Genomic DNA, 27,760 nt, shown 5'->3' with positions numbered 1-27,760 from the left:
ACAGGAAACTCTCCTCTTAACAGATAAATCATGGAAGGACTTCTAATAGCTATCACATAGGGTTGCGGTTTGATGTTCCAGTGAAGACGGGATATCTTGATAAAGCCTCTCTCTCATGCCTCAGATGGTATCATCTCATACTGACGCTATCCTGACTGACAGCTTACACTTACTTCAGCGTAACTTTTATTCTGGCAAAAATCTTCTTATTTCCACAGAAGTAAATAAAAATAATCCATCCAATCTAATCTAATCTAATAATTCACAGCTACAAGCATCTTTTCTATTTATGACTGTCTGGGGAGTCCAATTCAAATGTGTGTCTTTGAAGTGTTTCGCAAGTTAACCATGCAAAGGTGTCAGCCATACCCCTACACCAACCCACAGCTACCTTATTTATTTAGCACTTCCTGTCAGTTGAGGTGACGTTTCGCCTTCCAAATTCATTTGGGCTATTGAACCTATAACTATAAAGGTATTAGGCCTACTTTGCAATGTGTTAATTTCAGTATGAAAAGTTCATTGAGTGGTCAGGCATATTTATATACTTTTATGCAGGAATTCTGAAGTTAATATGAAATAACGATTTATTGTGCACATCCATGATACATCACATACACAAACAAATACTTAAATATGCATGATTTATATTTACAATAATAACACGTCTGTATACTATTGCAGAAATATTACCCCATACCAGGCACATTGTGTCATCTGTATCCTGTCTGAACATTGGTGTCTGTTTTGAGAGTCTTTGTGCAAACAGTGCATCTTGGTCAACGCAGTATCTCTATGCCGGCACCAGAGTTGTGTGCACCAATGAAATCGCCTGGGCGGGCTTTATAAGATGATGGACATGAGCAACAGTCTCTAGTCATTTACGTCACCTGAATGCACTTCAGCAGATTCTGTTGCCCTTGGCTTTAAATAGAATTGTCATTTGCCCTGTTGTAAAATATCCAGATGTCACAAGCATACAGTAGAGCATCTTTTGTGGTAAGGCTATGAGTGTGGTGAAAGATGCAGCCAACAGTCCATCCTTTCTCGTACAGTCATCTCTCAAAGTCTAGTAAGTCCTCTCCATAGAATCCCCCAACAGACTCTATTCTGTGTGGAATTTTTACAGTATCAAGCATCTTTAAACAGAGTAAATCCAGTACAGAGATTCAGTCTGCATAGTCTGTCCCAACGAAGACTATCCAGCTTCTCGAAAAAGTCTCACAGCAGTTTCTCCGTTCACAGACTCCATCTCATCAAAGCCTCAAGCCTAAACATGATAGGTGCCAAAGTTGAACACTATTTCACTATTTCAGATTCTCTTCCTGCAGAATCTCGCTGAGACTCTGTGGTGTTTCTCTGTAGGATCAGAAGCGTCAGGTCCTGCCTTAGTCTCCACCAGGTCTTCGCTTTGCCTCGCTCGGATCTTTCATTTGTCTTTAGGTCCCACTCGTGTGTCTGTCCAGTCTCTTCTTTGTCTATTTCAAGTCTTGATGTTGTGTCTGGAAGCTCTCTCCATTATCTCCGTCAAGGCCTCTGCTTTGTCTTCTTCTCTGTCTCTCTGTCAGCTCTCTCTCTCCTCTGACGTCCTCCAGGTTTAGGGTTGCATCTCGTACTGTCCCTCGGTGGCAATGAAGAAGTCGCTGAGCAGGTCCTGCAGGTGCTCGAACGTGGGCCGGTCTTCGGGCCTCTCCGTCCAGCATTTCTGCATCACCTCGTACAGCTCCTCCGGGCAGCCCTCTGGGCACGGCATCCGGTAGCTCTTATCCAGGTTGCGGATCACTTCCGGATTCGTCATGCCTGGACACAAGATGCACAGAATGCTGGTCAAATCTCCTGCTGAGGAATTCTTTCACCTGAGTTACACCTGAAATCGACACTCATACTGACACTGATATTGGTGCAGTCGATGAAAAGTGCTGATTTTTAATCGTAATGTTAATAGCAAATGAAAATGGATTCTAAGGGTGCCACCTGCAAAATGGGTAACGCTGCAGGCTTATCAGATACCGTGCTGCTTAAAGAGGACATAGAATGGATGAATCAAGTATTGTTCTGTGTTGATGTTAAAGGGATATTCCGCCATTTTTGGAAATACGCTCATTTTCCACCTCCCCTCGAGCAAAACAATCGATATTTACCTTGTTCCCGTTCATCCAGCCATTCTGTGAGTCCGGTGGTACAACTTTTAGCTTCAGCCTAGCATATATCATTGAATCGGATTAGACCATTAGCTTCTCGCCTGCTAGCTTCATGTTTAAAAGTGACTAAGATTTCTGGTAATTTTCCCATTTAAAACGTGTCTCCTCTCAAGTTAGAAAGTGCAATAAGACCAACTGAAACTGAACTTAATAATTAAGGCAACTTGCAAACGTACCATAGGCGCAGTGATATCGTGCGCAGCATCTGAAAATAGTCCCCATAGACAACAAGCAGTAGTAGTGCCAGTAGTTTGCAAGTTGCCTTGATTATTACGCCAGATGAGAGTGTAGTTCCATGTCAAATCAGCCTAGAAAAACGCCAGGTTTCATTTTCAGTTGGTCTTATTGCACTTTCTATCTTGAGAGGAGACACGTTTTAAATGGGAAAATTACCAGAAATCTTAGTCACTTTTAAACATGAAGCTAGCAGGCGAGAAGCTAATGGTCTAATCCGATTCAATGATCTATGCTAGGCTGAAGCTAAAAGTTGTATCGCCAGACTCACAGAATGGCTGGATGAACGGGAACAAGGTAAATATCGATTGTTTTGCTCGAGGGGAGGTGGAAAATGAGCATATTTCCAAAAATGGCGGAATATCCCTTTAAAAGAATATATATAGAATTTTGATTTATAAACAATAAACTGAATTGCACTTTTCAAGCCCAATTAAAACCTTATTTAGGCTGGGTATTGAAATGGTCCTTTTGACTAAACGGCGCCGTCTTTGGCAACCCTAATTGAACTTCAATGGCTTTGCGCTATTTGACATCACAAGTAGGCTTTGTTCTAATTCACCCATTTTAAGTTGAAGATTTTGATATGAAGGAGGGCACAACCATGCCTCATGTTCATGATAGCTCTTTGATTATGCACAAGATGAACGTTGGCGCTACCTGGGTAGGGGATCCTCCCATACGTGACTATCTCAGTCAGAAGAATACCAAAGGACCAGACATCTGACTTGATGCTGAATGTTCCAAAGTTTATCGCTTCAGGGGCAGTCCATTTAATGGGAAACTTTGCTCCTGTGAATTTGGAGAAAGAAAGAAAGAAAGAAAGAAAGAAAGAAAGAAAGAAAGAAAGAGAGAAAGAGAGTGATCATGATGAGAACCACGTGAGCACAGTTCTCTTCACAGCTTGGATGAAATGATAAAAGTTAGTTGACATGACAGTAAAAACAGGAAGCAAATGTGATAGACCAGACCTCTATGATCAGATTACAACTGAATCATTCCTTCACGTAGCTCAAATGACATGATTTGGCAGATATACAAACTCCAGATGGTTGTGTGCACTATATTGAGCTCCCTGATGGATTACTTGTTCAGTTCAGAGTTTCGAACATCCCATTACAGTAAAAGTAAAAGACAGTAAAAGAATGCTACATCAACAACAATAATAATGGCAGATTTTATCATTATTACTGTAAGCAATGTGAGACCAGTGAGAGTGGGTTTGTAATTTGGCCCTGGTTACGAGGCCTACCATCAGCATCCTAAACACACTAGTAGGCCAGTTAGAAGCAATTTCAGTGCAGACTATGACCATAATGATGTGCAAAAATGGCTTGCATTGCATACAGTACACTATACCTTCTTTGGCTGTGTACTCTGTTTCGATGATTCTCGCTAAGCCAAAGTCAGCAATCTTGCAAAGTAACGTCTCAGACACCAGAATGTTGGCAGCCCGCAGGTCTCTGTGAATGTAATTTTTTCTCTCTATGTAGGCCATCCCCTCTGCAATCTGTTCACACGAAGGATGAGATGAGAGAGAAACAGAAAATGAGAGAGAGAGAGTTTATTTGTTTGTAAGAGTAGTGTTGCAATTTCGTTTTGAAATTCCTTATGAAACAAAATGAAGAAAACATTACAGCTGTAGAAAGCAATGGATTTTTAAAAGTCATAGCCTACATGACTTATATATTGTGTAATGAATGATAAATAGAGTTTTCAAAATATAAATGTTTTCTGAGGTTGTATGTATTCTGTATATACATTTATTTGCTCAATCAATTTGTACTTTGTGATTTTATTTAATAACCTAATTCAGTTAGGTTAAATGCATCAAATTGAAAACAATGAAGCATTTTGCAACATCACTTCTCACAGCTGGACAATGGACAGTAGCAGTGGACAGTGCCATCAGCAGGGAAGACAAGACCACTTTGGGGCAAGCAAGTCAAAAACGGTGAAATCTACAGACATGCAATAATCAGCTAATCAAGTCCCTCATTCACCTTGTCCTTCTTAAACTTGTTAATACTGTAAGTCGACTTCTGTTCTCACTATAGCCATGTGAGGAGATAAGTGTTTCACAGGAGGCATGATTTCTGATTCCGTTCATGAGTATTGACATAATTCTAACACTGATACCAGTTATGTAAATTTACTATTTATGTAAGCATACAGGGTTATATGATTCACTCATGTTAACAGTAACTGTTTGATTATTTTTTACTGTAAGTGTACTAGACACACTCATGGTGTGAATATAGCATACATGTGAAAGCACAATATTTTACAAATGATATTGGTAGTTTAGAGTAGCACTGCCAAAAACATAAAAACACATTGAAAACAACAGTTAAGTTTGATGATTTCACTGATCTTGCAAAGGATCATGGGTATGTACTGTAAGTATAACACTCAAAACAGTTGAGCTACTCTTTAAGTATTAATTTTTTAGTTAGAAAAATACAATACTTATTAGTTACTTTTTTCAAGTTAGTTTGACGGTTCAGTTTAACAGTGCACACACATGTACGTAAATGAGGCCTTTTTTAAAACAGAAATATTACATTTCTGTTCTGATGGAGGGTTAAACAGGATGTCGGGGAGGGGAGGGGGGCGCTATGATGGAAAAAACTATGTCACGTCCTGTCCGGATGTTAATGATCAACAGTGGAGTGAGGTTTGAAGAAGCAGAAGTGCACAGCAAGACCACAAAGCCACTGAAGGCAAGGCTGACATTTTCCACACGATGCAAGGCTTTTCACACACCACGGCCGTCTTAAAATAGAGATATGGACGGATGCCTAAAAATAGAGCTGTAATCTGTTTCTGAACTACTTCATATTTCGAATTAGTCTTTTATGTGGAGCTGGAGAAATATTATGACATATTTAATCATTTTGATGAATGAGGCAAATTTGATGCTGCATTTAAAGGACAAATATAGGTGGAGTGACAATATATATTTCTAAATTGCACAAAGGTCAAAAAGAACAGCCTAGTTGTAATGGATACCTTTAAAGGTTCTGTTTGATTTGAGTTCATGCGTATGCATCATATTTCAACTTAAACAGAGGAGATAAAAACCACAACAGCAACAGTGTCCTGGCCTATAATGGGAACAGTGTGATAACATACAGTACAGTAGCAGTGGTTCTGGTGACATCCACATTCATAACTCACTCTGAATCTCAAAAGCCTACAGTAGGGTTCAGACCAAAGATTCCCGACGAGACGAGATGAGAGGAGCCGCGACGTTCTAAAACCTTGCGACTGCGACTGAACATGTTTAATGCTCTGTGACGGCTTGCGACGGCTTGCAACTACGTGTAACTTCTAATTCACACCGCTGCAACTCCGTCTCGTCGCGCCGGGAATCTTTGGTGTGAGTTGGGCTAATGAATTGCAATTCTGAATGACTTCACAAAGGCCCCGAACTAAAGCTAAATCAGCACTGAGATTTAGTCAGAGAGCAACATGCTGAAACTTTCTCAATAACCTACAGTATCTCATTGTTTTGGCTCTGCAGATGAGTACTTTGTGTCTTACCTGAGCTGACATGTCAATCAGTTTGGGCAGTTTCAGTTGTTTCCCATCCTCTGTTTTTAGGAAGTCCAACAGGCTTCCTGCAAGTGACAGAGAAAGATTATTAAATGGTTAAGGGAGATACATGTTTTGATTTTGATCATGGTCATTCAATGTTTTGGGAAATTACTTGATTACAGTACAGTACTGTAACTCTCCTGTTCTCAAGAGGCCAATGCGTCAAAATGCATGTTTTACTGTGGGCAATGTAGCCTAGATTACTGACTGAATTAAAAGCAAATCTTTGTCCACTTCATTCAAAGACACTTAAAAAGAGAAGTGTGTGGATTATTTTTCTTAGAAAGAGCCTGAAGTAATAGCAACTCTGAGAAGGCATATCTGGCATCAGTATGGTTACCGTATAAGTCCCACTCTTTGGGTATCGGTTCCAGTGAGGAAGTGAAGTTGTAAGTGACAATAGACCTCTGAAGTACGCCTACGAAAAGGACCCAAAAACTGGCATCTTTGTTAATCTTATACAGTATTAGCAAAGATGGCTGTTTTGGGTCCTTTTTGCAGGTGAATTTCAGACGTCAATTCTGGTATTTTGATGTACAGTAGGTGCATTACATCATTACTGGGAAAAATGATCTGCTTGTGGAATAATAATGAGTAATCGCCAGGTGGTAATCAGTCAGACTGACTTATCGTCTCGTCTTGTCTGACTTTCTGATTTAAATGTATGCGCCATAGTTTCCTCAGAGTGTGTGTGTGTGTGTGCGCACGCATGTGTGTTTGAGGTTTCTGTGTGTGCGCATGTGTGTGTGTGTGTGTGTGTGTGTGTGTTTGTAGATGTGTGTATGTAGATGTGTGTTTGTGTGTGTGTGTTTGTAGATGTGTGTTTGTAGATGTGTGTATGTAGATGTGTGTGTGTGTGTGTGTGTGTGTGTGTGTGTGCGTGTGTGTGTGTGTGTGTGTGTGTACGCGTGCGTGTGCTTGTGCGTGTGTGTGCGTGTGTGTGTGCGTGCTTGTGTGTGTGTGTGTGTGTGTGTGTACGCGTGCGTGTGCTTGTGTGTGTGTGTGTGTGTGCGCGCATGCGTGTGCTTGTGTGTGTGTGTGTGTGTGTCCGTGCGCGCATCTCTCACCATTGCACATGAACTCGGTGACGATGAGGATGGGCTCCTGCGTGACCACGGCGTGGAGGCGCACCAGCCGTTCGTGCTGCAGCTGCTTCATCAGGTTGGCCTCCATCAGGAACGCCTCGGGCTCCATGCTGCCCTCCTTCAGCGTCTTGATGGCCACCTTCAGGTTGTTCTTGTAGAAGCCTTTACACACACACACACACACACACGTTCAGGGTCAGGACGGTGTCTATGCGAAAGGGTCTAGTTGTTATCTCATATCTCGTTGTTGCTTGCGTTGTTGTTGCATTGTGTTGTTGCATTGCGTTGCGTTGTTGCTAAGATATTTGTTTACTTTTGTTGTGCCTTCCTGAGTCTTTCTGGTTGAAATAGTATCAGTTCTTTCCAAAATTCGATGACCCCGAGAGAGCTACAGCACATTACATTTGTGTGTGTGTGTGTGTGTGTGTGTGTGTGTGTGTGGGGGGGTGGGTGTGTATGGGTGTGTATGGGTGTGTTCTGAAGAGCAGTATTTCAGTGTGTGGTTTTGTTTCTTATCATGGGAGAAACCAGCTGTGAATATGCAACAGAAAAAGAGTCTTCTTTTACATCATCATTATAGGTGGCTAAACACCATGGGAAGGTTACTGTCAAGGTCATTTCAAAAGTGAAATCTTTTTTGAGATCAGTGGTTCCTCCTGAAGGTACCTGGATAAGCCAGTGAACTAACTGTTCCACATCGAACCACATCACTAATGAATATTTTGTGGCATTATTGTGTTGGGGGTTTGTAACCTGCCTCAAAAGCACTAAACCTGCAGCCTGACTGCATTACCGACGAGCCAAGCTCATTTCTATGGCAATCAGAGCGCAAGCTCAACCATACTGACGGCAGTCCATCACAGGGCCTCTTATTAGTGTGCTTGCAAAAGCACACTATTGTTATCCGTGCGTTTCATATACTTATTTATCTCAAGTCCAACTTTTGTCTCCCTATCTTGTCCTAGGGATTTAGAGCTAGAGACGCCGTTCCACTTCTCACGCGTGGGTCCTGATGCGAGGATGGTGGCTTGTATACAGCTTTTTGATACGGCATGTCGTTCTCCCGTTATTCCAGTTTTTCCGGTCGATTTTTTCCCATAGGAATGAATGGAAAAGCGATTTTTGAGCGCTGATGCCCACACATTTTTCCACCTGTAGCCCAAACCGTAAGACATAAAATCATGAAATTTGGTATGCTGATAGAGGAGACTACCCTGATTGACACCACCAGGTTTCATGCTCGCCACTCTCACGCTCTAGCGCCACCAACTGGTCAAAGATTGAAAACACGTTCATGCCCGTAACTTTTGATCCGTATGGCCGATTTTTATAAAACTTATACCATTGGAATCCTCTGACTCAGCTGATTCCAACGCACTATGTGACGTCATTTTCCGCCATGATGGATTTTCCACCATTTTGAATTTTGTCCAAAGTCAAAGTAAAGCAACTCTGGCCGCATAGTTCCTCCGATCGTCATGAAACTTGGCACGCGTGATCTACAGACCAAGGCGGATCAACCGCCTTGATTTCGCCTTCATACGTCCAAGCGTTCGCCTGTGACAACCAATTAAATTCAGCGAGCGAAGCCGCCAAACAGGAAGTGTGCCTATCTTGGAAATACTGTGACGTATGAAAGCCATATTTGGTGGGATGACTTGAGACCCCATCCAAAGCACCCTCAATAAATTTGGTGTTATTTGGTCTGTCGATGGCTCTATAATTAGCAAAAACGTGTGTGTTGGCGAATGTATACTATTAAGCAGAATAGCTCATCTTAAATTGCTTAGGTCATGCAGAAATGACATTTCAGAGTGATTTAAGATACAATGTTGATATTTTAAAAAAAAAATCAAATCGAGGCCATTCTTGTAAAACATACTGCTGTAATTCTCACAGCACTATGGAGTCACTCCCTGTATTTTCATACTTTCATTATGGGATGATAGTACCCTTCCACTATTCAATTAGTCATTGGATAACATGGATTGTCCGCAACGGTACAATGAAGGTGTGATTCTAGGGAGGTCCGCATCGGGGTGTCTCATCCTGAGACTGGTAGATCTAAGCAATGCCATGGCCCCGAGGGGCAAGTACGGACTTACACGCTGTTAAACATTGCGAGTGTTCATTTGGTATATATACTCGACAATCACACGATGTTTCATACTGACGGTGTGTTTTGGATGATTTGTATTGACCTGAGCATTCTGGGTGAACTTCACTCCCAAATTCGGCGAAATACCGGAAGTAGAGCGGTCGCCCTGTCTGAGGATTTTAAGTTTCGTTTTCTGTTGTGATGATGAGCAGACGGCTGTGCACAAAAAACATAGATAATTAATTTACCCTTAGACAATTCCTGCAGTTATCCTGAGTAATCCAGCCCTTTACATTCAGAGATGCGATCATTGACAAAAAGTAAGTTTGATACATACATCGTTAATTCACACTGGTATGCAAGAGGTTTGCTAATACACTTAAACTTGCTCTTGACATGATTTCCATGAAGTAATATACTGTAAGTGTTCTCTGAAATTATAATACTTCATGTGTTTAGCTTAAGAATCTACTGTTTAGCGTTTCTACTGTAAGGACGTAGACTAGAACTAGTCTTGCATCTCTGTACTCTTCTTCTGTTGAGGTGTTGTTGCCTAGTGACGCCCTCTCGTGCAGCCTCATGCTAGTTCATTAGAGACGTTATCTAGTAGTACACCACAGTGTTGGTGAAGTTCATGACGTTAGTTTTGAGTGAGTTTACTGCCAATTACCTTAAGTTGAAGTTGTGTGCGTGTATGACAACAAAAGTAAGTGACCGTAACCTTCGGTCATGTGTATTGGGAGTGGGATGTATCTTTCACGTTGATATGCAAGGACTTAGCATGCTAAACGGAGCATTAGCATTAAGGGTTTGAAATGAAGGAAGCCTGTGTTACTTGTGTGAGAAGTTGAGCTTATAGAATGAGAGATAGCGATACAGTTTATTTAGTGACCATATTAATGACAGTTTATTTGGTTCTTTACAGACCACTATACATTATACGTTTATTCATGCTGTTGTATGGTGGAAGAAAACTCAATAAAGAAACTAAGGAGAAACTACTGCTTCACAACCAGTATTCTAACCAAAGATTCTAGCGCTGTATGATCTTTGGTTCTAACTGACGCCACCCAAGCAACACAATCAATCAATCCATACAGTCCTTTAGCCCCATAGACAGTAAAAGATAGCCCTCATTAACAATCTCCGACTGGAGGAAGTTTGTACCTGTGCTGTGCGAGTTAACGCTATTACACAGTACCGTTTACGCCGCTACATGGCGTTATTGACCACATAATAACTGTAGTCACGAACAAAAAGGTTTTCTTTTCTTTCTTGAAGGGGTTAGCGTTGCCGTTGCTGTAGCCTATGTGTGTCCTGGCTTACAATTCAGTTTAATGAGCTTAGTATTCAATGCATATCTGTATGCTGCAGATATATTATCTATATAAATAGCCATCTACCTATATTTCTCTGTATGTATGGAATCCTGAATGTCTCTGCTGGAACAATACAAAGTTAAACCCCATCTCTTCTCCGTCCTATATTCTAACCGATATACCATCCAGTATAGTGCCACTACCCTACCTGAATCAGTGCAAACCTATAACCTTCCCAATAATAATAGTAATAATAATTAGGTAAAAATAATAGTTTCTGCTTTAGGGAGAAATCTCAGAATTCCCCTCCAGCTAAGGAAAGTGGGAGCTATGTTTTTAGACTCAGTAGGCAAGCTTATGTGTGGAGACTTAAACTGTGAAGTTTGGCCCACTTATTGTATAGCAGTTAACAATAGGTTCAATGAATTACATCCAACACAAAGTGTTATAGAAAGTATTACTGTGTGTTTTATTTAACTATTGTTCATAGTAAACATTTAATTAATTTAGGCTATGGGTGGTATAGGTGAATTATTACCACACAGTTACTATCTAAAACTACGTAATCCTTAATTGAGATTTCATTGAAAGTGATAGGTTGAACTTTTAAAAAGGGGTTTTAAAAACTGTTTTTGTACTTTCATTTTATTATGTCATAGCCTACTGAACTGAATTCTAAGAGTTAAAAACAAAGGATAAAATAAATGTTTTGTGATGCTTGCATTGCATAGTATTTCATTTAGGATACGCTATATCAAAGCAGTTAGAAGTAACAGTAGTCACTTGACATTTCTGAGGATTTGCATATTTCCACCAGGGCAGTGGTAAAGACATTCTTCAGTGGAGGCACCACACAGTTAATCACACTATCAACATCTTCTTACCTTTTCTTCTGTTATTACTATTCTTTAACTTTATGGTAGACAGTGAGTCCAGCAAATTGAGAACCTAGGATCCTGTTTATGTTTATGAATGTGACTATGTGTATAGTAGCCTATATGTTGAGACATAAGGGTGGAAAAATAGGTTACATTTATATAATGCAAATGATTAAGTTAACAATGTCATTGAATATGTTGTACAAACAAGAAGAGCGAAATGGTAAACTTTTAAGAAATCATCATCCACATCATAGTTTGACGCTGTGTGGGGTTATGGACTTGACAGTTTTGCATGGAATTGCTCATACAGTATATACATATATATATATATGTATATGTGTGTGTGTGTCTGTGTGTGTGTGTGTGTGTGTGTGTGTGTGTGTGTGTGTGCCTTGTTGCCGGTGTACAGTATTTCTGAATCTGAATATGGACAGGAAATGGCATAGCTTTTATCACATGCAACCAATCCAAAATCGATTTCATATTAGGGATGTTAACCGGTGACTGTTTGACCGATGGTTGACCGTATCCACGTTAACCGACCAAAGTTGTCGCTAGTCGGTTAACAAAAAAAAAAGAGAGGCATCTTTAAATTAGCCTAAAGACAGTGGACTAAACGTTACTACAGCTAGCCATCTCATTCCAAGAAGATCTTTTTTTCGTGAAGTTAACAAATTATCCCTCACACTCAATTTTTCATAACTCGCCTGCTTGTAGGCTAGGCTACGTAATAAACCAATAAAAACATTTGGCACGAGGTCACAGCGGTGGCCGGTGCGTCTTTTGCAATCTGGAAGTGCGCTGTTTTATCCATTGGTTTTATCGTGTTGCAGTCTAGGCAACTTTCCGCATAAGATGGGCTTAGATTTGGAAAGACATTACATCTACATTTCAGGAAGGGTCATCAATGGTAACAGATAAGGTAATGATCATCTTTCGTTATTATTGTTAGCACTTCCTCAAACTAAACTGGCGCTGTAGGGGATTTAAAAAAGTGATGTGAGTGAAAGGGCGGCGCCGGGGCTGTGTGTAGCCTATGAGCGGGGGACAGAGAGATGAGAGTTGGGAAATTGCGTGGCTGTTATTTCAAATAGCATAATTTATTTTAAACGAACCGGTTAACCGGTTTCAACCGGCTAATGAGCCTCGGTGGTCGGTCAAGAAAATTTGTAGTTTTCGCCATCCCTATTTCATATTCAGACACGTTAACCAGTAACAGCCTGGTTGCTTTGACATATCAACACCAAATTTGATCCTATTACACCATTTGAACAGGTGAGTCGTCCTATTTATTCTACCATCAATTTGAGGCTATAACACAGTGGTTCTCAAACGTTTCTTTCATTCCCCACTTTGATCAAGGGGGCTTTCTCGAGCCCCACCTGTCCATCATCGCTCTAAGAAAGTATAGGTCAAGCTCAAAATTGTCACATTTATAACGTCACTTGCTAAATATACATCAGTAACAAATAACAGTTAGGCTACTACAGATAAATATCAGTTCAAAAATAGAGAAAAAATAAAAATCTAAATCAATGACCAATAACATCAGTTTTTTGTCATTGACAAGGTGTCAATCCTTGCTTCAAAAAAAGCTGATTTCCAAAAATACAGCAAAAGGACCAACTATATGCTACCATTTTGTTATAAATTAAGTTCAACACTCTTACTATCTTATTCAGGTCAAGCCTTGACGCGAGCGCTTCCCTGAATGAAACAATCCGTCTGTTGCGCATCGGGCACTACCGTCTTTATCACGAAGATTGCATTTCTTTTACCTGCTATTATCTGGGCCCCAACCGAGCAAAGTCCCTCACAGTTTTCCCATTTGATGTCCTGTTCTGCCAGGTAGACTAATTGTTGAGATCAATGTTGAATAGTTCATCTGAAGTGGCCCTACTTTTGGCATACTCGCAGAATATCTTCGGCCGCTGTCAAGTTAACAAAGCGGACATGATACCTAAACCACCTTTGTAACTGTCAGTGGCCTTGTCCACTTGCAAGGCAAAACATGAGTGTTTGCGTTTGTCAAGCAGTTGTTCTTCGAGATCGCAGAACAGCAATTATGTCGTCGGACAGATAGCCAAGATATCCTTCAATTTCACTGCGCTCGTCTATAAAATGAATGTTTTTTTTTTCGTTTCCGCTGCAATTAAAATTACGACTTCAATCATTTTTTTCGGACTATGATTCCAGGACAGACTAACATTTTCATTTGGTCAATGATAAGCCTACAAGAGTCTAGATTACCTTGTTTGTGTTTGTTTTGTGAGATGGAGGTGCATTCTCGTAATTATCAATAAAGGAGGGCACAGGCTACAGATTAAAAAGAAGTATCCGGTTTTTCACGTCAGCTCGCGCCCCACCTGGCATGTCTCAGGCCCCACAGTTTGAGAAACGCTGCTATAACACATTGCAACTTACTCAACAGTGAGTAAACAGCAGATGTTCCCGCAATACTCCTAACATTACTCCTAACATTACTCGTATTATACATGCCTAGTTCCTTAGGCTCCTTCCTTCTTTCACTGGTTACGTGTTTCATGCTGGCTACACGTGAACAACTCATACATAATTCAACACAAGGTCTACAGACCTTAGAGGTGTACATTTCATTTCCATACATCAAAGCATTCGCCCATGGCAGCCAATCAAATTCGATGGCGAAGCCTCCAAACAGGAAGTGAGGTCAAATCTCGGAAACGCTTTGAGGTGTCAAGACCATATTTGGTGGGACGATTTTGGACACAATCCAAAGTAGCCTTAGTAAATTTGGTGTAATTTGGCCACTAGGGGGCGTCGCAATTAGCAAAAATGCATTTTGTCTCATATCTCTTTACATCTTTGGGATGACATCCACATTTTTACATTGGAGGTGCTCTGGGACATACCACTGATGAACCTAGGCAACCCGTCACGTCAGTGTAAGAATTTGGCAATCGAGGGTAACGCCGCCAAACTCGAAGCAGCTTTGCGTCTTGGCCAAACTTTAGCGTTTTGACCTGAGGGCGAGCGGTCGCGTCTCCTGCCGGAGCGCTTTCGCGGCGCGTCGGAGCAAGCACACTTCGCACTTTCCCACCGGGAAATGCATTCTAGTTTTATTTATTTTTTTATTTTATTTGACCTTTATTTAACCAGGTGAAGTCCCATTGAGACCTTTAGTCTCTTTTGCAAGGGAGCCACTCTTACCCATCCAGACTTCTCCGAACTGGCCGGCTCCCAACTTCTTCACCAACTTGAGCGTCTCTCGTGGGATCTCCCACTCGTCCTTCCCCCAGGGCTGCTGAGGAGCCGACGCCTGGCAGGGGTTGCCCAGGCGCTGACAGAGCCCATCAGCACTTCCTGAACACACACACACACACACACGCACACACACACACACACACACACACACACACACACACACACACACACACGCACACACACACACACACACACAGACACACACACATACACACACACATTGAACTTCCTGACACATATATTGCACAATACAAACACAAAATATTTGTTGAAAGGTTTGTTTTTGGTAGCCTACGCAAATTCTTAATTATTGTGTACTGTACCATGTTTTTGTTTAAGTGTATTTGTGTGGTAGGAGCACGAGCAGGCTTCACTCAGTTTCTTCTGTCTCTTTTTAGAGCGCTTGGCCAAACTTATATGTTGCATCAAAGAAGGAAAAAGGCCGCACTTTGCATACAAACGTGTTTATTGCACCGACGTTTGGGCTTAGCACCTTCCTCAGTGTGCTCCAGCATTAAACCGAAACGCGTGCAATAGACACGTGTGTATGCAAAGTGCTGGCTGTTTTCTTCTTTGTTCAAGTGTATGTCATCAAAAGATTTTGTTCAGCTTCGGTTAATGGCAAGTTTAGCACTATAGGGTCAAAGAGTTGAAGCAATGTAAATCTTGCCAGTGCCTACTGATTGTGCAGCCAGGTACAGAGTGGCTATATTTTAAAACAACCATGTTATAATATTATATCACATTAATCTACTGCTGAGAAAACAGCAGTAGCCTAGATTTCTAGACAGTGCCTAGACAGTAGAGGTAGTTATAACAAGAAAGGAGAACTTCTGATTTCCATTTTAGAAATGAAACAACGCCAGTTAGGCTACCACCATGTACTTAAAAACCACAACATGGAAAGTCAGAGACCCTACTGCCAAAAATAAGTAACAGTCTAAAATATTTCACCACACAAGCTGACCTTGGTCTGTCTACTGTACAGCACATGTCTGTCTTGTACTATATTTCCGGTGAGGGAAAACGACCTCATGCTTAACTGCAAGGTGTTTGTTGGTATGACCCACAAACCTGTTTTTTTGCTGCCTTCAGCAGCCCCTTCCCCCCTTACCCGGCAACCATGTTTGCTAGACTGTAGCACACGCAGAGCGTTGCTGAGTGGCTGACCTGTAAGTCGTGCGGTGGTGCCTCGGAGACACGGTCTCCTGTCACCACAGGAAGCTCGCTGTGTTCTGAAATGGTGGGTGGAGACGAGAGGGGGGGTCGTGCTCAACAGAAATAAAGTGAGGGTGAGGAAGGTGTGTCGCTAGTCGCTAACACGACCTGTCTGTGTGCAACCCAGCAACACCACTGACCACACACACCTCTACTGGATACGTGTGACCCATATTGGTGGACCGACTCACTCCTCTATGGGCATCAGTTTCGGTGATGGGCGAGGTGCCCAAAGAAGTCAACCAAAGAAAATTCCTGCGCCTTAAAATTATCAGATGTTTTTGTAAATGTCATAGGCCTATAAGCATATCGACTCTTAAAATCTTATCAGCCTGGCCCACCCTTGAATTCAGGCAAAGTGCCTGAACACTTTAAGCCGTGAAAGTGTTTTGTGCTTGAACTACAGAGGTCATTTGGCATGTACTACTGATCCATCTATATATGCACACAGGTTCTTACACATGTATCATATTTATTTAGCCAAGTTATTAACTCCCGACCAAAAATATCTTTCTTTTTAAACCTGTGTAATCAATGATGTAAGGTTCAGTCTTGCCCGAAAGTCACCCGTGGGGTTGAGTACAGTAAGTGAGTGCAGTTCAGAACTGTATTCATATTTTCTGAAGGATTCAGCAGCCAGTCTAACTGAGGTGCTGAGCATGGTATTCCTATCTCCTTTTTGTTTGTTTTGTTTTGTTTTGCTTCGATAAAGCCAGCGATAAAATGTATGAATGAAATTGTGAGCGTACTATTTGTTTCACTCATGAGCATGAATGCTGTAAACCCAACGATTTCTCTCTTTTTTTTACATCAGTCTGGACTCACTGGAATAATGCTTGATGAGTTCTGGCAGGGAAGGAAAGGTCAAAGAGGGGGAGATGTAGAAGCCTCCACTGTCCAGGCTGCGGATCTTGTAGTGCTTCACAACGTCTCCATGTTCTTGCGAAGAATCTCGGACGGAGAGAGAGAAGGCTCCTGTGGGGTGGGGTGGGGTTGGGGGGGTAATGTTGTATTAATACAAATCATTATTATATTGTAATCCTCCGTAATAATTTTCTTTATCACTATTATTATCATTAGTGATAGTAGCAGTTGGGCAGCTGGCCTGTGGCAAAATACACGTTATAAACAGCAACGTATATCAGCAGTATATCACACCGATCTTCCTGAATGATGAGGAAGCTCTCTTTGCTGTGCCACCTGCAGAGATGCTGCAGGTGGTTGCAAAGTCTACAGCAATGATTTGCTATTTTTACAGCAATGATTTGCTATTGTTTGCTACTTTGATCTGACAGCCTGCCACACATGCAATCTCAAGCCTGCTATGCAAAAGGGTAAGAGGTAAGGCAAGGTAAATGTATTTATATAGAGCATTTAATGTGCACAGAGTGCAACCCAAAGCGTGTCAAAAGGGGGTGCTTTCAGTGGGTTAGGGCCTGCAGGGGCCTGCAGAGATCTGCAGTGGGTCATACTGTATATCAGGTTCTACAGAGATTACATAATCATAGTGGTTATGATCTTCAGCCCATGCAGTGCAATCTCTCATAGTGGAGAGAGTGAATTGAAATGTGTGCACGGGTATTTAAAATCTGATGAGGACCATTGGCGGTAAGACCAAGAGTTTACAGTAAGAGCTCAACGGCACACTGAAGAAACTTCAGACATTTAATGTTCTTTTGGTCTTGAAATCTAACTATGTTCTGACAAAATTGAACTGATTTAAAAAGCAAACAAATAAATAAGCGCAAATAACTGAGATTTAAGTAAATTATTGAGTAAAATATGGTACTTGAGGACAGTACATTGGGGGATGTATCATTCGTAATATTCAACAGGGAGAGAGCATGAACACCGTATGCCACTGACCTTTAGTCGTCTCGCTCTCACGGACTAAAAAGGAGCCGACTTTATTCCCCGGCGCTAGAAGAAGACGTTCTGTGTCTCTGCGACCCAAGTCTTTAAAAAACCACCTGCAAGAAAGATGCATTATAGATATAAGTATACTGTATGTAACTGAGATCTATTCTGTACATGTACATATTTGTTTCAGTAATTTTCCAGAGAATAACTTTGACATACATAATTAGTGTTTATTGTGAACAACCAACAATGATGATCATTGCAACTCATCTGGATTTAGGCCTTTCAAATGTATTTCTTATATTTCTCTATGCATGTACAAAATGAATGAAGAATTACTTCACTGTTATGTTTATGTCATGGTGTTGATGTGCATACATTTGTACTACATCATAGTCTGTTCCATGTATTGCACTGTGTGTTAAAATGTTGTAGCACACACGCGCCAACCCCTGATCTGGTATACTGTATGTACTGTATAAATGCACATAAACATATATACGCACCTCTCCACCTCCAAAGTCTGTGCTCTGGCCACATATGTGCTTGGGATATAGCCCTCTTCCCCAGTGACCAGAGACTTGGCCACCCACCAGTCACCTTTGCTGTAATGCAGATCAGACAGATTGTGAAATACGTTTAAATGTCAACATGAAACGTGTTAGCTGTTTGGACGTCTTTGGGGTGCCTGACACCTTTCCAGCATCACTACTGAACCTAAGACGGATTGTGAAAGTTTCCACTTAGATTCGGAATCATTAACACGGAGAGGTGTACATTAACTGTACTGCAGCCGGTTTCACCAGGCAGCTGAACATATGTTCCATCTTAGCTTGGTTTGAACGTAAACTGGCGCTACGTTGAGGTTTACTTTGTGTCTGTGCTTGTGTATACATGTGTAAAGTACGAGCTGGCGCTACTTTGTAATCTTAACTCAATGACTACAGCCTTTCCGTGGAAAATATACTACTGTAAAACAAGTGCACTCAATGTAACACAATCACATAAACATAGACTTACTGTAAGCATAAACTAGACACTAACACTCACACAACTCTGTCACATTAACATAAATATAGACTCGATGCTATTCAATCATACAACCTAACATAACCTTGTCACAATGACATAAACATAGACTCGATGCTATTCAATCATACAACTTAACATAACCCTGTCACATTGACATAAACATGCTATTCAATCATACAACCTAACATAATCCTGTCACGTCATCGTAAACATAGACTTGACATAGACATTACTTTACATAGACTTTACAACATAACACAACATACCTTTTTTTCAAGTGACAAATATATATGTTTTATTTTTATATATTTAGTTACAAATACATTATACAGTATATTCAATTTTGCTTTTGAAATGACACAATCTTTTTCTGTACATCGAAAGACAGCAACACTGAGAATGCTATGATACTCACTCTTGAATAACCTTGAGTCGGTCACCCTTCTTAAATGCCAGGTCAGTGTCATTTGTTGGTTTAAAGTCATATTGAGCAATAACTACATCAACATCTGCAATCAGAAGATGGTGGAGACAAACATGTCTTAAAATCAGGTCATTAGTGATGCAGAAGAAAGTAAAAATAAAAAACACATAATTTAAAAAAAAAAACAATGACACTAAAAGCCTTACCTGCATCTGCACTGTGCTTGTTTCCACCACTTTCCTGTTTATGAAACATTTGAATGCACAGAATGTGTTTTTTATTATTTTTCTACGTACAGTACATGAAGGTGAAATATACATGCGATGTTGCGAGAATGTAAAGGTGATAAATAAGACTCTAGTAGATCTTACATGGGATCTGTTGTTTGCTGTTCCCTTTGGTCCGTTGGGCTCTTTCTGTTTTTTCTGACCACTGCATGCACAACCCATTCTCGAAAACCCTTTTCAGTGATGGAAAGATAGGTAGGTAAATGCAGAAGTTAGATAGGCATTCACGTACCAGGGTAAAATCCCAAACAAACCAGATTTCTTCGACTGATAACGGCCAGGTTTCCCAGATTCGTTAAGAAGCTCTTAGTGCTAAGAACATCTTAGGAGCAGTCTTACAACGTTCTTAGAGCGCTCCTAAGAAGTTCTTAGAGCGCTCCAAAGAAGTTTTTAGCACTTAAGAGCTTCTTAAAAAATCTGGGAAACGCGGCAAATATCATTAGACTGTCTTTGCTATAAGCAAAACAACCCTGAATTGTGCTGTGTCATGTTATAAGCAATGATGGTGGTTTTGACAGACAGCTGTAAATGGACTTGGTGCTTACCGGCCACTTGGTTTGGAGCCCGCAGAGATGTACAGTAAGTGGGGAATCGGTGCCTGTTTCCCCGTCACAGCAGTGTCGGCCACTTCACGTCGCCCTTTTGGATCCTCACCATGGCTGCAAGAGAATGAAACTAATTTGTCTGTCTGTGTGGTCATGTCTGAGTGTGTGTGTGTGTGTGTGTGTATGTGTGTGTGTGTGTGTGTGTGTGTGTGTGTGTGTGTGTGTGTGTGTGTGTGTGTGTGTGTGTGTTTGTGTTTGTGTGTGTGTGTGTGTGTGTGTGTGTGTGTGTGTGTGTGTGTGTGTGTGTGTGTGTTATATTTTCCATGACATCATTTACACGAACACAAACAAATACACACTTGTGTGCTCGGTTCTTCGAAAAGGGATATGGAACCATCTCAATAACTGTGCATAGTCAGCAAAACACACTGTTCTGAAACCCAAAAAAAGGGAACTGCGCCCATCCCATATGCACCATGAGACACCATAGCTCAGACTGGTAGCCTTGCCTCATCCAGACCATGGCTACTCAATCTCTGTTATCTCTGTTTACAGTCAATGTGTATGGGACAGTGAAGTGACCAGTTTGCAACATGAGTGCAGATGACGTGTTTTGTTTGATGTTTAGACTCTGCCCACATAACACATAGTAAATTTGACCTGATTATGGTGGTCCAAAGCAGCTAAAGCAGCCCCCCCATCTCAAACAAGGGGTTTTCCTCCACTACACAGAGTGCCAGGCCTACAGTGTACCTACAGTAATTATCATTCAGTGAAAACCCAACTTGTTTGATGGAGATTTTTGAAATCTCTGTAAATCTATGTTGTGAATATAATACATTCATTTTTGGTCTTGAATGAATACAAGTCTGATAACAGTCTGATAATGGTTTCATTATAGCCTACAGTATAATGTATGTGCATTGTTGTAGACTAAAACTACACTATGGTCTTTAGGTGTGAGACTCACACCTACAGTACACCTATCCACCAACTAGCCGACGAACTGCAGGCCAAATGAGGGTCATGCATATTCAGATGATCTTTGGGATTGAACAAGATTGCTCAAATATGGTCCCTTACTCTTGATTTCTACTGTGGCTAGGGGCATGTCATTCTTCATTCTTTGACCTCACCCTCTCTCTCTCTTTCTTTCCCTCTCTTTCTTGTTCTTCCTCTTTCCTTATTTGTATGTGTAGTCTGATTTTTTCTTCATGCTTGATGTATTTTATATGGTGTACTTGACATTTTAACTTGTTAACTTGTTAAGTTCAAATTGTTGTTTTGGTTTAGTTTACTTTGTTCCTTTGTTACAGTATATTTACCTATCTGGGTTTTATTTTGCATTCAACATTAGGTGGTATCGGTCACATTTACCTTTATGCTTTTATGGTCAATAAATTGTTACAGTTTTTCTTGACTGCTTTGACCTGTTTATAGAGACTGGGATCCACTTGGTCTTCATGAACACCTTCTTTCCACAGCAGAAGTCATTTCTTGTGAATACATATATGTTCACACTTTCTACGTTTCTCACGCGCTTTTGCAAAACAGCTAACACAGATGTCATTCAAAGACCCCAAATTCTATTGGTTTCCCCGTGCTAAACGAAAGGAAAACACATTTGCAAATGTGGTAGAGATTCCTTGCATACTGTAAGTCAGAATCTCTGATACACCTGTGTAAAATTCCTTTGCACAATTCTTTAATAAGCAATCATTCATTATCCATAGTGCGATGTCTGTTCTATGTTGCTATTTGCAAGTACAGTATCTGAGGCACATGTAGAGAAAGTACTGTATTGCCTATTCAGTGAAAAAAAAAACAGTGTAAAAAGTGTTATACTGTAGGTCTATTTCGATAAAAAGATGCAGCTCAATTAAATCTGTCTTGTATAGGTGCTTGCTTTAGGTCTTACATCTTGGGAGGAATGAATACAAATATTTTTTATTCAGTACATTTTGTCTTTTCACAAACAGACAGAGCAAAAATGCTCATTTTGAGAGCACTTTGATGTCCAGTGTTCAATTATTGAAATCATACAGTGGTATGATGATATATATTTGAAGGGAAAGTTTGCTTTTGCTGCATGTTTTAAGTGTTTTGAGAGAGTAACAGCTTTTTGCAAGCAAAATATGCCATTTTGGGCAGAGTGCTTTTGTTCAGACATGGGTGTTAACTGTTTTGAAAACATGATGTCAAAGTTGACACAAGCATCAAAGCAATCGACAAAAACAGTCATTTACCCACCAACTATACACTGTATCTCTCTTCTCATGTCTTGCCAATAGTCTGGCATAGTTGATAAACTACTTGGTAATTATTCAAGGTCGAGTTCTTAATTTTATGGAGTCAGATTAATCATGGTTTCTCGCAATATTCCACTGCTTCGCCAGTTTTTCCTATTGTCGATACGGGTTTAAACATGAGCGGCCAACGCAGTTCTTATCCATGAGGAGTGCATCGTGCCATCTCTCTCCTTTCACGCTATAATCAGTTGCGCCACAGAACACCCTTGGTTTAGGCTGATCCAATTCCATCAGCTGAAATATAAGGAATGAAATCCAATACAATTAAATGTTTGGGTTTTAGAATATTAGTGTGATGAAGCAGAGGTGGAAAACGACCATGTATTGATTCTAGCTGTGCACTTAGCACAGGTGATCTCATCAATTAGCTGCTCTACCTAGTTGAAGAGTTATACTAATTAGAATCAGCTGGTTTAAATGAATGGTTAGTGCAGATACAGTAGGCTATGTAAGACTTTTACTCACTGAAGCTGAAGTTTTCCACCTCTGTGATGAGGACATTTGTCAATGAACTCTATGTACGACACTACTCTTCACTTCTCCTCTGACACATCATGGAACCATCCTCCCCCATTTGAGCTGGGTTCTACTCAAGATTTGAATGTCGAACTGGAGCTTTTTCTTGCAAGCTATTGCTAATGCTGTGCTTGCTTTGAAGACGTAATGGCACAGTCAGCGATGGAGCAGGAAGTCATGTTGGTCTAAGTTTAGGTTTATATTTAACATTATCAGCAGGCTTTTGTCTAAAACAACATTCATTATTAAGTCCGCCAGGGAGGTTATGTTTTCATCGGGGGTTTGTTTGTCTGTCTGTCTGTCTCTCTGTCTGTCTTTCTGTCTGGTTTTTGTTTGTTTATTCGTAAGTTAACTCAAAAAGTTATGGATGGATTTGGATTAAATTTTCAGGGAAGGTCTATGGAAGACCCAAGGAAGAAACGATTAAATTATATAGTGATCCATATCACCGTCTGGATCCAGGATGCGGTTATGTTTTGGCGGAGGTGGTGCAAATTGTTCATGAATTTAACAGTTCAAAGAAAACATGTTCACCTCGAACGTTTGCGAATTTGAACGCACGTAAGAGGTAGCTCACCCCTCCTTTCAGTATATTGCCAGAGAAACTCCACCCAGGGTGTAATTTTTGTCTGGGGACAGGCTGTCCCACAGGTTCCTTCAGCTAGCAGATCGAGAGGAGATGATTGCGACAAATTAATGTGACCAAAGATTTTATAGGCTTGTAATTGTGTATGGCCGCTGACTTCCTCTTTAAGGCCTCAATCTCAGTAAAGAGTGTCAAGTAAAACGCTTGCATCACTTTCCAGAATCCTTGTCTAAAACTTAATAGGAGGCTGTCTTCCAACACACTCATTTATCAAACATTTTGCGCTAGCTAGCTTGCAAACTGATTCAATGACTTTTCAATGGCAAGCTGTGTATAAATGCATTTTACCTTCGATCTATCTTCATAGTGAGATCAATCATATTTTTGTCTGAGGTAAACCAGATGTTTTCTTTATGAACTGTCATGGAAACTACCTTATATTCAGCATTCCAAGTGTATGGGAGTTCCCATACAGAGCTCTGCAGATATACCAAGAATTTTTATCACTATCTTATATCCTAAATCAATCAACAACCAGCAACCAGTCTTCCTTTCGACTGTTGTTAATAACAGATATAGGGTATTTTGGGCCCCCACCGTTGACTTTAACGCAGTGAAGGCAGGGTTAGGCAAAGGCTAGGGTTACGGTTAGGCAGCGCTGCCTTGAAGTCGACGGTGGGGCCCAATAGACCATCAAGCTTAACAACCCCACCAAAAGGCATCTGATAACCATCTAACTCTCTCTAGATTCGGTTGAATACTGTCCCCTGATTCATTGGCAAAACACTTTATCCAAAACTTATTTTGGGGTAGACACACTGACATTTTACGTGTGCTTTACATCTAACATCTAAGCTACAATTTGTTTCACAGAAACATATCTCTTGTAACATTTCTCTCTTTTTACGCTCAATAATGTTCAGAAGTTGAGACTATGGCCCTACCTTATTCTTCTGCTATCGCTTCAGGTCCTTTTTAATGAACCTTCCCGCATTAATACACTCCTACAAGATTGAAAAGAATGACATTAAAAAAAACACAGTTGAATCTGAAAAATTAGGTCATTTGAGGTCATTAATTGCAAAGATTTTATGACCCGTAACACACACACACACATGCCCATTTGATGTATGTTGCAAAACAATAAAAAAAAGAAACAATCAAGAAAGTGGACTTTTTAGAGCAGAGAAGACGAATACACAAATAGCACGTGCTAACACACCATACAAGGCAATAGAGTAGCAAAACATTGAATAAGTACATTCAAATAGCTGTGGCATGAGGTCAAAGGGGTCAACCTTCAACAGAAGTAGCTTACCATAAGCACTCATGTCAACTTTACAAACTGAAATAGAAACTCTTATACTGTATGTGTCGCTCTTCACAGCATGAATTGTGTGTCTGTGTCTTACTGTCTTTGCCAAATATATGAATTATGTGTCTGTGGGTAGTGGTCAGTATTTTAGCACAATTACATTTGTGGGCAGCTAATGAGAGAGATAGAAGTCACTGCATGTTTTATAGTCCATAAGTAATGTTACATACCTAATTCTTTTTACGTCCTCTTTGAATGACTTGACTTGAGTAATCCAGTGTTTGAAGAGCCTACACTCCCCTTTCATAGAGTCTCTCTCACTTCCTTGATCGTCCTCTCTCTATCTTTCTTTCTCTCCTTCCTCTCTCTCTTTATTTCTGTCTCTCTCTTCCTCTATCAACCCTCTCTCTCTCTTTCACCCTGTATCTTTCACTTTATCTTGCTCTCCTCCCTCTTCCCTGTCCTTATTTCTGTCTGTCTCTCCCCTCTAATTCTTTCATTCTTTCTTTCACTTCCTCCATCTTCCTCATTTTGCTCTCTCTCTCTCTTTCTCTCTCACTCTCTCTCTCTCTTTCTCCCTCACTCTCTCTCTCTCTTTCTCTCTCTCTCTCTCTCTCTCTCTCTCTTTCTCTAACACACTACTAAGGCTTGGGAGGGATGTCCTGGGAGACCACATTAGTGGATAACAGATAAATAGACAGCAGTTGTCTCTGTTTATTTAGTGGAGCCCTGCCCTCTCTTTTCCCTTGCCATATTAGAGAGCACCAAAGGAACCAGAGTGCCCATTCAACAGTAGACTTCAATGCATTGTGCCACAAACCCTAGGGAAAGAAAATATAAATATAATCATGCTTTTTCTGATCTGCTACTGCCGTGTCGGGGGTTTTATTTTGCTGTGAATAACCTGCTTATTTTTGATGCACTGTTTGAGAGAGTGAGCTAGTGTGTGAGTGTTTGTGTGTGAGAGTGTGTGTGTGTGTGTGTGTGTGTGTGTGTGTGTGTGGGGGGGAGGTTTGCGTGTTTGTGTGTGTGGTTCTATGTGCTTAAGAATGTGTTCCCTAAATAGACAACACTGAAAATATCATCATTGTCATGAGGTTAGAAAAGCTAGAACTCAAAACAGACAAAACACAAATACATATTTGCACAGTCTGTGTGATGTAATGCCTGTGGGATTTAAACAGATTCAGGCATCTCCAGAATGATATTGGATGTTATTTTTTGTGTTGTATTTTTCTCATCCACTTTGGTATAACAGGCCGAAGTGTTTCTTTTTACAGAGTCATAAACATGATAAACTTTCTCAGCATGTCTCACAGTGGTGGAAAAATGGTGAATCTTTCACACGCAAGGACACAAATGGAGGCGTCGCTTCACGCTATCTCTCATGGAGTGGCACGCCACTGTTTACTTGCCCAGGCACTTGGGCTTCCTGTTTGGGGCCTTGTGGTCGACTCTGGCTGACTGATCCGATCAGTGGAAAAATGCACATAGACAGTGACCACTAACATAAAGGTATGTAAGGACACATATTTTTGTAAATACTTGTTATTTTTACTTTCTCTCTTTAACATTGTTACTTTTTTGTTACGCTGTAATTTTAATCTCTTATTGTCGTTGTATTATTGCATTGTCGTTAGTGTTCTACCCTATCATGGCCCTGAGAGAAACACAATTTCAGTTCTCTGTATGTTTTGTATAGTACATACAGCATAACTGACGATAAAGTTGACTCTCACTTTTGACTTGGACTCTGATCTTGCATAAATATATCATATTGTGGCGTTTTCATGTATTTGATGTCACGTTCACGTTCATGTGTCATGAGCATTTTCCGTAGTTCTTACAATGGCCCATCAGCAGATCATCAAGTACTAGTGATCATTTGGATGTGTTTCCTATTAATTGTGTGATCAATTATATTGTGTCTTGATAGTCACAAATGAGCAGAGCGTCATTATCTTTTCCTTGTAGGTTTCATTAAGGCTGGCTATATAGGCGTATGAAAAAATAATGTACTATAAGCCTACTATAAGTGACTCTAGACTCAACCTTTGGTTTATTTTTTTGTTGCATTCGTGAGCAACTGGGAAGTGGGATAATTCTAGAGTTTGGGTTATGGTTAGGGTTAGGAGAACATAGTAAACACTGTCACTTCAGAAGTGGGGAGTGTAGAAGTGGGAACCCTCCCAATTCCCAACTGCAGTGAACGCACTATTTATCCACAAACAATAAATAACAAGCAGCATCAAGGATTAGTATAACGTCATGATAATCAAATTTACAAATTTTCATCCACCACTCACATATTCTAAGAATGAATAATTCATTCTTCATTCATATGAATTTTACCTTTGACAGTGACAATGTTCTCCGTCACAAAAAAAAATCCAAAATGATCAAGTAGGTTTTTCCTTGTTATAATATTCTATGTAGGCAACCCACAAACTCTCACGAGTCAGTCATTGATTTTTATGGCCAAAGGCACAGGAATGTTTGGTTTAGAGCATGTCTGACCAGAAAAACCTCATTCTCTAATTATCATGGACAAACTAGGCTACAAACACAGTCACGTATGTAGACTGTAGATTGTTGACGGTCAGCATTTCTACTGTATGTGAGAGAAGGTCTGTACCACAACCTAGTTTTAGCCACATGGTGAGCCCGCATGATGACCCACTTTTAACATGAGTTTGTTGAGAGTGAGAGTGTTGTTTTTTTTTATGGTAGGTGCCCACACAACCCCTCATTTGGGAGGTGTTATTTGCTCAAACAAAATGTCTCCAGTAGAGGGCAGCAGAGAATTAAGCTACAAGTTCTACTCAAGACTCACTCCTCTCTTCAGTCTCTCTCTTTCTCCATCTCTGCCTCTCACCCTCTACCCTTCCCTCTCACTCTAAGTCTGTGTCCTTGCTTGCCCCATTCCCTTCATATTGTGGAAATGTTCATGCTCAATTTACTCCACTTTAGGAAGGTTTCCCAAAGCTTACAAACACACTAGATAATA

The 27,760-nt window shown here is 40.6% G+C and overlaps 1 protein-coding gene across 1 annotated transcript; it reads right to left on the bottom strand.

Annotated features, from left to right (window-relative positions):
* Positions 1-569: 569 nt before the first annotated feature.
* Positions 570-25,232, bottom strand: blk (BLK proto-oncogene, Src family tyrosine kinase). Its single transcript, XM_062550712.1, has 15 exons — positions 24,984-25,232; positions 24,383-24,442; positions 20,028-20,141; positions 19,567-19,655; positions 19,402-19,435; positions 19,187-19,280; positions 18,246-18,344; positions 17,746-17,849; positions 16,705-16,854; positions 14,608-14,760; positions 7,103-7,282; positions 5,982-6,058; positions 3,795-3,945; positions 3,096-3,227; positions 570-1,800 (listed from the first exon to the last, which is right to left on the bottom strand). The coding sequence occupies exons 4-15, from the start codon at positions 19,642-19,644 to the stop codon at positions 1,598-1,600; spliced, it is 1,455 nt and encodes a 484-aa protein (XP_062406696.1). The 5' UTR covers positions 19,645-19,655; positions 20,028-20,141; positions 24,383-24,442; positions 24,984-25,232; the 3' UTR covers positions 570-1,597.
* Positions 25,233-27,760: the final 2,528 nt, after the last annotated feature.

The sequence above is a fragment of the Sardina pilchardus genome, chromosome 12 (genome assembly GCF_963854185.1).
Source record: "Sardina pilchardus chromosome 12, fSarPil1.1, whole genome shotgun sequence".
NCBI lineage: Eukaryota > Metazoa > Chordata > Actinopteri > Clupeiformes > Clupeidae > Sardina > Sardina pilchardus.
Note: the sequence above shows the minus strand (reverse complement) of the source record. Positions and strands in the feature narration are given on the sequence as shown.